We start from the raw sequence: 12,804 nt of genomic DNA on the forward strand, positions 1-12,804 counted from the left end.
TGGTTTTCCCCCCCCCCCCCCGGCTCTGTGGCTATTAGTGTTTCATTACTGTTTATCAACATTTAAGCAACGGAATAATTAACTTAAGACTGATTGTATCAAACCATTAGAAAGTTTGGACTTTTCTGCGGGCTTACAGCAGCTTGGAGGACCATAAATGTAGAGTTCTCTTAAAGATAGGTTTAATCTTAGTCTAGTATGTCTTCAAAGTACTGCATATGCACATAAACATCAGGCTTATTGTTCATCAGAAGCGAGGCAGCAGGGAAAGAAATCCCCCAAAGGAATATGACTTGCCATAAGTATCATTACTGCTGCTCAGCATTCACTTTAAAGTGGGCTATATCCTATTTCCATCTTCTTTCACATCCACTCTCAATTCTTTCTCTCTCCATTTTTCTTTCATATAATCCACGCTTTTCTTGTTAGGATGCCAGTTGTGCAAGGTGCACGGTTTCTCAGCACCCATTCTTGCATATCTTTCAAAACAGCCAGAAATGCAGATGCCAAGTGGTGGCTGGACAGGGGCTGGGGAAGGGTTTCACTCTCAATAAAGTTTGTTATGTGACAAAGCAAGGCAGGTTTCAGGAAGGTAGGGAGAGACTGTCAGCTCCTTTTGCTTTTTTTCAAAGCATGATGTGATTTAGTTACAGTATTGTCCTTAGCAGATAATGAAAGAGTTAGGAAGACTTCGTTGACTTTGTTGCCTTTGGGTGGCTGAAGTCACCGAATTAAGTGATGCAAGGCAGAGAAAGCAACTGTTTTGCTCCAATAGCAAAATTAGCCCAATATAAAATCGTGAGCTTTTACAGTGGTGGGGCCTCCTGGTTTCGATCAGGAAACCCAAATGTGCTTTTCCAAGCGGTCCTAGCGAGGCATCCCCAGGGGGCTGAGTTTGCTCAGGGTTTGGACGTGTGGCCATGGCTGTGAGTGCGGTACCTGCAGCCTCCCTGGTCTGGCAGTCGCTAAGAAACATCCAATCTCCAGGGGATCGGATCCCAACAGAGATGGAGATGGTGCGGTGCCTGGCTGTGGCCGACCTGTGTGCGGTGGAGGGCATCTCCCAGCGCAGAGCCCTGCCTGGGCACCTGGGCGTGAGGTGTCAGTAGCAGAGGGAGTTCAAAGCACTGGGGAAAAAAAAACCCACACATCAAGCACCTGGCTCAGAGTCATCTCTGTCTCTGGGCTGCTGCTGTAAACAGATCATGTGGGGAAGGTTCATTGTCAGTCTGGTAGATGAAGGGCATGTGTGCCCCTAAGGAGCCATGGTCGGGGGGGGTGGGGGCAGCTGCTGCCTCTGCAGCCCTGCCCAGTGTGATGTGGAGTCACCCTGTGGGTGACTCTGGGGTTCAAGGGTTCAGGAGTGACCCACCACCTTCCCTCCACACCGCTAATAGCTACTTGTTGCTAACATAAATATTTTGTGCGTACATGTTCATTGGGACTCCCTGCTGCACTCCCATGCTTTTTAGGACACAGCAGGGTGAAGGCAACGTCATCGTTGCAGGGGAAGGAGAGGCTGGAAGAGTGAAACAGGCACCTTAGAGACATGGAGGGTTTTCCCAGAGGAAGGAGAAAGCGAGCCTTGGGAAATAAGTGACCACTGCTAAATGTGGCAGGTTATGGCCAGAGAGTTTCCAATCTGCCTGAAGTTTTAATTGTTTTTGTGATACATTAGCAGACGTGCCCAGGATTTTTGCTGCTGTTTACAGCGCAGCTCTCAGCTGCTCCTTGACAAGAGAGCGGCAATGCCTGACCAGTTTTGTTTTTTCCAGAGGTTTTTCTTTTACGCTTGTTGTTTCGGGGTGTCTGCTTGTTTGTTCTCATTTCCCAGCACTGACAGTGTGAATCCCCCCTCCCTTGCCCACCCTCTCGTTGCAGAATCCAGAGGAGCCATCGGAGAATCGTGCTTACGGGGAGATGATTCCTCATGAAGTCACTGGATCCCTTGCAGAAATCAAATGTGACTTTCCATTTATCAGACTGAAATCAGAGCCAGCCAGACAGTGAAGCAAGCACAGTGGAGGGGGGACGGCGAAAGATGAAATCCAACCAAGAGCGGAGCAATGAATGCCTGCCACCTAAGAAGCGAGAAATCCCTGCCACCAGCCTGCCTTCGGAGGTGAAGCCAGTCCTGCCAAACGAAAACCACCGTGCGGATAACCTAGCATGGCTCCCCAGCACACCCAGCAGCCAGGGCGGCCTGGGGGGCCGACACCGGCCCGGGGGGACGTCGTCGGTGGAGGCGGGCTTGCAGCAGGGTTTGCACAAGTCGCTGCCTGCAGGGCTGGACTATTCCCCGCCGAGTGCGCCCAGATCCGTTCCAGCCTCCACCACTCTTCCCACGGTGTACTCGCCTGCCCTCTCCCAGTCAGGGACCCCAGTTTCCCCTGTGCAGTACACACACCTGCAGCACACCTTCCAGTTCGTCGGGCCCCAGTACAGCGGATCGTACACCGGATTCATCCCCTCACAGCTGATTTCCCCAACGGCCAATTCTGCAACCGGCGCTGTGGCAGCGGCCACGGCTGTTGCGACCACTCCATCCCAGCGCTCCCAGCTGGAGGCTTATTCCACTTTGCTGGCCAGCATGAGCGGCTTAAGCCAGCAGGGGCACAAAGTTGAGCCGCACCTGGTCAGGACTCCTGGACTGATCGCTGCTGGGTCTCCTCCACCCACCCAGCAGAACCAGTACGTCCACATTTCCAGCTCTTCCCAGAGCACTGTCAGAAATGTCTCTCCTCCAACCATCCCGGTCCCCTTGCATCCCCATCAGACAGTGATCCCACACACCCTCACCCTCGGCCCTTCCTCCCAAGTGGTGGTGCAGTACACTGACTCGGGGGGCCACTTTGTCACCAGGGATCCCCCCAAGAAGCCCGAGAGCAGCCGGCTGCAGGCGATGCAGGCCAAGGAGGTACTGAACGGCGAGATAGAAAAGAGCCGGAGGTACGGCATTTCGCCCTCTGCCGACATGGGTCTAGTCAAAGCAGGCAATAAAGCAGCTCCCCATCATTATGAGACCAGGCACGTGGTGGTCCACTCGAGCCCCGCTGAGTACAGCGCACGGGATTCCTCAGGTGTCCGAGCCTCCGTCATGGTGGTCCCCAACAGCAGCACGCCCACAGCAGACATGGAGGTGCAGCAGGCCACCAACCGCGAGACCTCTCCCTCAGCCCTCAATGACAAGGGAAGCTTGCACTTAGGAAAGCCAGCCCACCGGTCCTACGCTTTGTCTCCGCAGCAGGCTCTGGGCCATGAGGGGGTGAAGGCAGTGGCCACACTGTCCCCTCACACCGTCATTCAGACCACCCACAGCGCCTCTGAGCAACTCCCTGTTGGGCTGCCGGCGACAGCCTTCTACGCCGGGACCCAGCCGCCAGTGATCGGCTACCTGAGCGGTCAGCAGCAAGCCATTGGGTACCCCGGCAGCCTGCCGCAGCACCTGGTGATCCCTGGCACCCAGTCCCTGCTGATACCGGTCGGCGGCACGGACGTCGAGCCGTCGGGAGTCACGCCTGCAATTGTCACGTCGTCTCCCCAGTTTGCAGCAGTGCCTCACACGTTTGTCACCACCGCCGTCCCCAAAAGCGAGAACTTCAGCGCGGAGCCCCTCACCACCCAGCCCGCCTACCAGGCCACCATGGTGCAGGCGCAGATCCACCTGCCCGTGGTGCAGTCCATAGCTTCCCCTGCCACCGCGCCTCCCACGCTGCCCCCTTACTTCATGAAGGGGTCGATCATTCAGCTGGCCAACGGGGAGCTGAAGAAAGTAGAGGACTTGAAAACAGAAGACTTCATACAGAGCGCAGAAATTAGCAACGACCTGAAAATAGACTCCAGCACTGTGGAGAGGATTGAAGACAGCCATAGCCCAGGCATTGCCGTGATACAGTTTGCAGTTGGGGAGCATCGAGCACAGGTAACGGCAACGCATGGCGGGGTACGGGGGGTGGACTGGGGCACACGCTTTGCCCCCCGGGTGCAGCTTTCCTCAGCACATCTCAGTTGCTTTGGGTCTACACGGGGTTGGTTCTTCATCGTTCACATCCATCTGTGAGACCAACTCTGGTCCAAAAATCATCCCCCTTACTGTGCCGGGGGAGCCATCAGGGTCACACTGATGATAAATGTAGTCTCTTGGATGTAAAACGGGTCTTTCTTATAGCTGGAGAACCCATGGGAAGAATTACATGATCTTCATGTTTTTTGATTAAAAAATAAAACAGTGTAAGCAGTACGAGAGGATATATTTTGCATTTTGGTAGGTGATTTTTACCTTCCACACCAGAAAGCTCAGGTTAGATTCAGCTCAAATCCTATCCTTGAGAGATAGGTAGGGCACAAGGCAGTGAATTTCCATGGCTTGAAAACTTGGAGTTGCCTGGGAATGGCTCCATCACACATGTAAGTTACTGAAATGCACTACAGAGTTTTACTGAGGCTTCGGTTGCGGGTGGTTTAAACACCGCACAGCTCACATAAACTGTGTGTTCAAGGGAAATTTGGAAAGAAAAACCATCTAGGTGGCTGGGCAGGCTATGCTTCTGACCTTTGTTTCTCGTTGGTTTGCAAGGTAGGAAGAAACCCTGTAACTTTCCAAAGGTATTTTTAGGTTGAGAATGCGTACATATTGATCATAAAGCATTGTCCTGATGCTGTCCATTTTCTGAGCTATTTAGATTCTGCTGTGTTGAGGCTGGAGCATTTCAGATATACTGGATGGCATTTTTGCTTCCTAGAGGTACTCATTTTAAATAATCTTGTTGCCAATCTTTTTGGTGTGGTTTGAGTGCTGCAAACTGCAGCATCTGCAACCCTGATGCTGCACCCTCAGTGCTGGAGAACCAGAATGAGAAGAGAGAGAGAGAAGCTGGACGTGGACACATGTAGTAAAGCACCTCAGACTGACAGTTTGGAGAAGAAAAACAGTGACGGTACCGAGGAGCAGATGACATGAAAAATTTCTTCTAGTCACAGCAGTCTGTGGCCCGTCCTTCCCCAGTTGCGCATACATGGTAAATCGCTACACATGACACGTCCCCTTTCTCATGTCAAACGTGCAGATTCCCTGTGTGGTTTTGTTCATGTATGTGCACGCATCCGCACAGCTGATAGAAGTTGGGCCTCTGGTGCTTTCAGGATAAGGATGTGATTTTTTTCCCCACCGCTCAACTGTATTTTGGTGCATCTCAGGCTTCGCGATTAGAGGAACCGTCCTTGGATCAGGACCAGTTACTATAATTTGCCCCAGTGCCTTGAATAATGAAATTTCAAAAGTAGCAATCTCCCATCTGCAATTTTCATCTTGCTCTCATTTCTCTCCCTGCAGCCAGGCCACTGGTCTCTGCACCAGCAGAAGAGGTACAAATTAGCAGGTAGCATTTGTGTCACGTCTTGTTCGCAGATCTGTCAACGCAGGCGATGTGTTGTAGTCCCGGGCGCCGGGAAGAGTGCCATTGCAGGGGGTGGAGTGCCATCCTCTGGCAGAAAGCAAGCCGAGTCTGAGGCTGTAAAAATCCAGGGCCAGGCACACGGGTCTCACCCAGCAAAGTGTCACCTTACGGAGAAGCCTATCAGGAGCAGGCTGACATCATCGCAGCCGAAATACTCCCCAGCTGTGTTTCCCACCGGGGATGCTTCCAGAATGGAGGGCAAGGCATGTAGAGATATGATTAGAAACGGGAGTTTAATTTAGGTTTCCTGCGGATTCCAGGACTTGGGTCTCTTCCCAGATCAGCTGTGTCCCTGTATAGCAGAGATGGCTCTGCCGGTTTTCCCTTTCCTGGGTTGAGAGAGAGAGATCATTTCTACATGCTTGAAGTCTCCGGTGACCTCACCCTCAGCCTGACGTGGCTATATGAAAGCATTTAGCCTATTAGCAGGCATGTGGCAGTCATTACTCGTTAGAAAATTGCCTGCATGAAGAGGGCTGTCTTCTCATTGAAAGAATGGTATTTAGTTGTGCTGCTTTGAGCAGTGGCACTGTGGTGCTGCTGCACTTAAATATATCTTGACTCCAGAGTACAGTGGGGATGTATCTGCGTGTGTACTGTAGCTTTGCAAAGTATTTTATTACAATTAAGTTTCAGTTGCATACATACTTCTGGAAGGAGGGAGCTTTTCAAATGGTATTATCAAGGGAGTGTAAGTTGTAAAGAGTAAGTGCCATACAAAAATAGCGTTGTTATCATTAGCTTTGGCTCACTTACATACTCCTCCCAGGGATCTCTGGGAAGTCATTATAATATTGATGAATTCATATTTTCAGACTCTGTGCAAACATTAGCTAATTTTCTCACCAATTGAGGGACAGAGGTAGGAGATTATTTTTAGCTGAGCATATACAACTCTAATGTAAGTAGGGAGGTACCGTGCAGCTGCTATTGTATCGTATCACTGCAAGCCCACAGCTGCCCTTCCCCAGCACAGCACTTAGGCGGAAAGAGGTCATCCTCCCTCCTTTCCCCATCTTCCAATCATCTGGCAAATCCAACTCTCTTTCAGGTGTGGAAACTTAGAGGAAAATTAACCCACCTAAAGCTACATGCCTTTTCAGTGAAATAACTGGCCTTAGCCCTGAAGGGATGCTAGGTTTCCATTTCACAGCATCCCTGCTCTGGATTAGGAAGAGGTCAAGTAAGTATCAACTGTACCAGAACCCAAAGTCCAGCTGTTACTCCTCTGCATTCAAGTTGCCTAAAAGAAAAGACCTATGGATCTGCATCTCTTTGCAATTCCACATATTATTCTTGTAATAACACTTTCATCATTATTACCTGTCCTTTCTTTTGCTGCCAGGAACAAGCGGAAGCCAGTAATTCACCTCCATTGATGTTAAGGTCAAAAAACACAGGAGATGCAAAATAAGTTCTCTGAAATGCTTGCTTTCATCCCTGCGTTTCAGTTCCTAATCATTCCTAAAGTATAGCTTAAAAAGAAAAGATGAATATACAGTTCTTAATTTTCCTTCTTTTAAAAAACAGAATCATAGACACTAGAGATGGAAAAGTCCTGTTAGAGCATCTAGTTAGTAGCCCTAACTAGTTTAGTTTAGTGCATATTTTTTTAGACCATCGTCTAGTTTAGTTTTCCCCTTATATCTCTGCATGCACACAAACCAGTTACTTTTTCTTTTACTCCGCGCTCTCCTTTTCATTATCTTTGGCACCATACAGACACAGACAGATGTTGACTCAGTTTGCTGCTGCAGATGGAGATCTCTCCCAGCCTTCCCCTCGTGTGATCTCTGTGTCCGTGTCCCCTGGTCACAGGGGCAGTAAGACCTTACTCCTCCGAGTGATGGGGCGGCTGTGGTCTGTCTTTGGATGCGTGTTACTGAATTCTGGGAGTGCAGCAGATAAGAGCTCATGTGATAAACTCGGCAGCCAGTGGTCCGGTGGACAGAGGTGGCTTCTCTTGAGAAATGGTAGGATCACGTGGCTGTGGAGAGCAGTAGCCCCCTAACCTTCAAGCCCTGGGTGCATTTGTTATAATAACGGTGTAATGAAGATGGGCTAGATGCAGCCCTGGGGGGATGCCCACCCAGACCACGTGTCATGCCGGGTGGTCCTCTGGCACGAGGTGCTGCCTACAGCCCCGTAAGTCTCTCAAAGGAAATCCACTCTTGTGAAGGCAGGTGGTGTTCGGGGTGGTGGGAACATTAGGAGTCCCAAAATCTCTGAGTAGGGGAGGTCATGTGGGAGTGCAGCACTGCAGAGACTTCTCTCTGCGAAAGGGAGAGCTTCTATTCCATGAATCCGCCCAGTTGTTTTGTGGACCCGAGGAGTCTCTCAGCACCCGCAGCAAGGCCTTCAGTGGAGAGCTCCACCGCTTAATTGCACATTGTTTCCAGAACCGCTTCCTTCTCTTTATTTCCAGCCTGCCACTCCTAGTTTCAACACATTTTAATAAGATCAGGGAGAAAAACACTTAATTGGAAAATGTATGTTTACATTTATTAAAATACGGTTCACACGAACCACTTTTATTAGGCACCTTTTGCTTTAGTGCTTGTTACGTTGGTTGCAGTAGTGAGCCCCAAGACTAAAGTTGCTGTGTTTCTGAATGATGGGAAGGGTATTTTCTGGGCATCGGATCTTCCAGCACCTATCACCCGTGTTCCAGCTCCAGCCGGGGTTTCCTGAGCGGTCTGAATTGTCTGCCTTACTTACCGAGTTTGGCTGAGAAATAAATTTATAAAGGGTTATAGAAAATTGCCCATATTCAGGAGCTGCACTGAAGAGTTTTGGGTGTTTTCACTAGTCAGTCTTAAAAAATAGAAATATAAATGTAGCTTGCAGTAGAGCCTCGGTATGCTTGAAGAGGGACCAACATTTTGGTTTCTTGCTTTATCATCTTAGTAGTTGGAAAACAAGTTCCAAATTTCTTTCTCTCCTACAATAATCATGGTGAGATATTGAGGGAGGGAGCTTTTAAAATTAATTTTTTGTGTTTTAATGCACTGGTCAGAAAAAAATGATGCGGGGGTGTTTTTACTGAACTTTCACACTTAGGTGGTCTTTGACTACTCTTGCTTGTAGAGAATGGTTACCTTAAATCGCAAGTTAGCTGAATCCAGAAGCAGCTAGCTAAAACAGGGCTCGATAATCCGTGAGGGAACCCATTTCAAATCGATAGTGGTACATGCACACCGTGACCGGATCATGGAAATTCCAGCATTTCACCATCTTTATTATTTGGTGTTATTCATGATCACCACCACTTATTCTGGGATTTGTTTCAGTGATTGACAGTTCAGGCAAGTGTTTTGGATGCCACGCTAAAAAAAAAGTATAACGTGCAGTGGAAGCGTGTTCACATCAAGAGGAACTTGTGTGTCGGTGAGGATGATGCACACAAGCGTGTATGATTCCCACAGATACAAATAGCTTTTGACAAGGATGGGAAAGTAGAAAAAGAAAGAAAAAAAAATACAGCTGGCAGGAAGGAAGAAAGAAAGAAAGAAGAGAGACATAGCAATATAAAGGAGATAGCTGTGTCCACCAGGTGATCCATGCCTGGAGAGAAGCCTACAGCTCTGCGTAGACGGCAGTTTCCATTTAAGTCCATGGGAGATACTGGATATTCACCACTTCTCCCAGTCAGACCCCTTACTGAGATGCTTATGTATGGAATAGGATCCCGAACTCTGGGCAGATATTTCTGCAAATCCTGGCCCTGGACTGTTACTATCCAATGACATGGAGGGATGGGACTTTCGTGGTTACCTCGCCCCACTTTCTCCGTAGTTCAGAGCATAAACCAGGCCTAGAGTCAGGTTCCTTTCCGCTGTTGCCATGTTGACTGTTGGCAGACAGTTCTCGTCAGAAGAGGCTTAATATGACAGAAATTGATGTTGTGGGGGGTATCTCGTGTCTCTAAACTGCTCCTTTTGAAATTCCTCGTACAGTGGCTTACTATGTTGGGCAGGTGGAGTGGCAGGATAATACATGCAGTGTTATTTGTTGGCCTAGTTGCAGAAGTACGTAGCATATATTTATAGACATTTTTTCCAACAGAATGAATTGTCTCATTAACTGCAGTTGACTGCCAGTGCATGGCATGGGCTTAACCAGTCGGAGGCACAGTCAACATCCGATGGGAATCTTTGGTTTCCTGGTTCTGGAGCCTCTGTCTCTGAGCTGTGGGACATCCCTGATCAAGTCTTCCTGCCCAAAAGGGATGTGGAGCTGGTGGGGTGCGAGGGGAGCTACCTCGGGCCCTGCTTGCAGGGAGGGCGCCTCTGAGGGTAAGCAGCGCTAGCAGGGAAGCGGCAGGGCTGCTGGCTGCCCTACTGTCATTGAGTCCAGCCTCTTCTGTGAGACAGGCCATGCAACTTCATCCCAGGGTTCACACTTAATATTATGAACAAAGGTGAATGAACACTGGAGTGCAACGTGCATCTCAAACTGCTTCTGTTCCTTAATGTTGAAATGTATTTTTAACGATACAAAGCCATGCTCGCTATGACAGCATTACTCGCTCCCAAGGGTGAGAGGTGGTTTCGCAAGCCTGCTGTGATGTTCCTTTCAAATGAGTCTGTGTTCGTGGAGAGGGAAGGCTCTCCACGCAGCTGGTACGCTCCGTGCCTGCTGAATGGCTCAGAAATGAGATGAGCACGTGTATTCAGGTGTTCTCCTGCCCTTTAGCCCCTACCAAATAGGGGTTACACCATCAGAGCAGGATCCTGCCCCGCATGCCTGAGAAGAGCTCCAGGGGACACGGGGACCTTGGGAGCAGAGCAGTGGATATCTGACTTCAGCATAAGCCACCCTCTTAGAGTTGCAGACCTCATTGGTGTTACACACAGCGAGTTAAAATCAGGTGCCAAATTTTTAAAAAGTTTTAGTCAGAATTTCCTGCCCTCGTTGTGGTGTGCTGGTGGGGGCTCGGCCCCGTGGGTTGTGAATCGCATGAGCCCACATCAAGTGTTTGAGCCTGCAGACGCAGCACCGCGCAGTGAGCGCTGGACTGTTGACACGTGCAAAGATAAGCGGGTATTTAGGTGCTTTATCATGTTGGAACCTCAGGGCCCAGCATTTGCAAGGTCAAGGAGCAGTGGGCACCTGTTGCTGGTCTGTTCTCCTGGCTATGGCAGCTCCCTGTAAGCCGGTTAGATAGGATTCATAACCAGATGTGTTTTTAAAGTGGGGTGAAGTGGGGGGAAAAGGGGACACAGTGCAGAGAAGGAGACCCAGTGCAGGAACTGGAGGAGGAGGAGGAGAGATGATCCGCTCCCTGAGGGAGTGCAGGAGGTGAACTCAACTGCAGAGTGGGAGAGCAGGTGTGAGAAGGGAAGAAACTGGATTGGTAACAGGACTGCTGGGAGAAGGCAGGTTCACGCCCGCTGCTCTTACGGCTACAACTCTGTACGTACTCATGGCCTTCCCCTGGAAATCAGCATGCCTTCAACCGTTTCACGCTGGTAAGTATATGCTTGTTCGGGCAGAGGTGAGGATGACATTCCTGTGGTCATTTAGGAAATTGTGTGTCAGAACCGAGAGCTTCCCTTGAACTGTCCTCTGGTTGGAAAGTGTCTATAGATGTGGATGACAGGCTCTAGGTACCACAAGGGGATGGCGGGGAACGGAGTTTGCCAGATGCCGAAGCTGTTTTGCCTCTTAGGCCTCTCTGAGCGGCTGGATAAAGGTAAAGCTTGATTCCCGCTGAGGTCTTGTGCTAAGAAATGCTGAGCTCAGAGAAACCATTAACACCTATGTGACAAGGAGAGGCGTGAAGTCTGGTGGTCGATGTACTGATTTTGCGGAAATTGAACAGCGCTTTGCAGTTTCAGCTTTATCCTGCTCCCCCAGGGCGAGTGCCGCCTGCTGCGCACGTGCGTGAGGGCACACGGGTGATCTCATGCTCTCCCCTCTCTCTCCCTCTGTCTCTCTTTGTGTTGTCCCCTCTCTTTCTGCAGGTCAGCGTGGAAGTCTTGGTAGAATACCCTTTTTTTGTATTTGGACAAGGCTGGTCATCCTGCTGCCCCGAGAGAACCAGCCAGCTCTTTGATTTGCCATGCTCCAAACTCTCGGTGGGGGACGTCTGCATATCACTCACGCTGAAGAACCTGAAGAACGGCTCTATTAAAAAGGGCCAGCCCATGGACTCAGCTAGTATCTTGCTGAAGCATTCAAAGAATGACAGTCTAGCTGGAAGTAGACACAGGTATGCGGAGCAGGAAAACGGGATTAATCAGGGAAGCGCACAGATGTTAGCTGAGAACGGTGAACTGAAGTTTCCGGACAAAATAGGATTGCCTGCAGCACCTTTGCTCACCAAAACAGAACCCAGCAAGCCCCCGGCAACGAGGAAGAGGAGGTGGTCAGCCCCCGAAACACGAAAACTAGAGAAATCAGAAGAGGAGCCACCTTTGACTCTTCCCAAGCCTTCTTTTATTCCTCAGGAGGTTAAGATTTGCATTGAAGGTCGATCCAACGTAGGAAAGTAAAAGTTGTTTGGGGAAAGGAAATTAGGCTATCCCTTGTCATTTTTATCCAGATTACTGTACTGTAGACTAAATAACCCAGTATTTACATGTTATCATCTTATTTTAGGTTTATGTTATAACCTTGTTGTTATAGTTGCAGCTGGTATTATGCAGGAGACTGGTGCATATGTTTTTCCACAAGTGTTTGTCAGTGACTAGGTTTATCGAGAGCTACGGAAGGGGCAGTATCTGCTTCACACACCCTTAGTGGAAATGAATGTGTTGTCATGGCTCCTGTTTTCTAACACCTCGTGTAGGACAGGGTCCAGCTGTGATTTTGTTTTCTTTTCGTCATTGTTTTCTTGGTTTTGTTTTGGTTTGTTTTTTGTTTTGGTTCCTGTTCTAGTTTTTTGGGAGGAGGTGAGGAGAAGGGAACTGTAGCAGAGGTGTATGTCACATGTGGGGTGCGTGTGTGTGTGTGTGTGCGCGCGCCTGTGTGTGTGTGTGCACGCCAGTCCCAAGGGGGGACCGCGGCTCTGTGGCGGGTTGGCGACGGGGTTTCCTCACCCCAGGTGGATGCTGAGGACACAACCCACGGGTGTTACTGAAAAGGATCGGACAGTCTCTGACGTTTTCAACAACAAGCCAACACTTACTCAAGGCTCTACAGTACATATATATATATATATATTTGTGTGTGTGTATATGTATATATATATTTTTGCCCCCCATGGGGTCTGACTGCACTGATTTTTATTCCTAAAGCAACTGCCACACCAACATTTCCTTTCTGCTTGCTAGTGCAGTTCCATTGCCCGGAGTCAGCAGACGGGGAGGCTGCGCCGGTCGCCCTGCAAGGTTTTCCTTCATGG

At 49.5% G+C, this 12,804-nt stretch overlaps 1 protein-coding gene across 2 annotated transcripts in view; it reads left to right on the top strand.

Annotated features, from left to right (window-relative positions):
• The window catches only part of ATXN1 (ataxin 1), a 169,582-nt gene extending 156,881 nt beyond the window's left edge, over positions 1–12,701 (top strand). For both annotated transcript variants that reach the window (XM_009273711.2, XM_009273712.2), the window contains exons 3-4: positions 1,882–3,922; positions 11,423–12,701. In XM_009273711.2, the coding sequence (XP_009271986.1) occupies positions 2,042–3,922; positions 11,423–11,953 (2,412 nt within the window). In that variant the 5' untranslated portion in view covers positions 1,882–2,041 and the 3' untranslated portion in view covers positions 11,954–12,701. The remainder of the gene's footprint in view (positions 1–1,881; positions 3,923–11,422) is intronic.
• Positions 12,702–12,804: the final 103 nt, after the last annotated feature.

This window comes from Aptenodytes forsteri, unplaced genomic scaffold (genome assembly GCF_000699145.1).
Source record: "Aptenodytes forsteri isolate BGI_AS27 unplaced genomic scaffold, ASM69914v1 Scaffold63, whole genome shotgun sequence".
Classification (NCBI taxonomy): Eukaryota; Metazoa; Chordata; class Aves; order Sphenisciformes; family Spheniscidae; genus Aptenodytes; species Aptenodytes forsteri.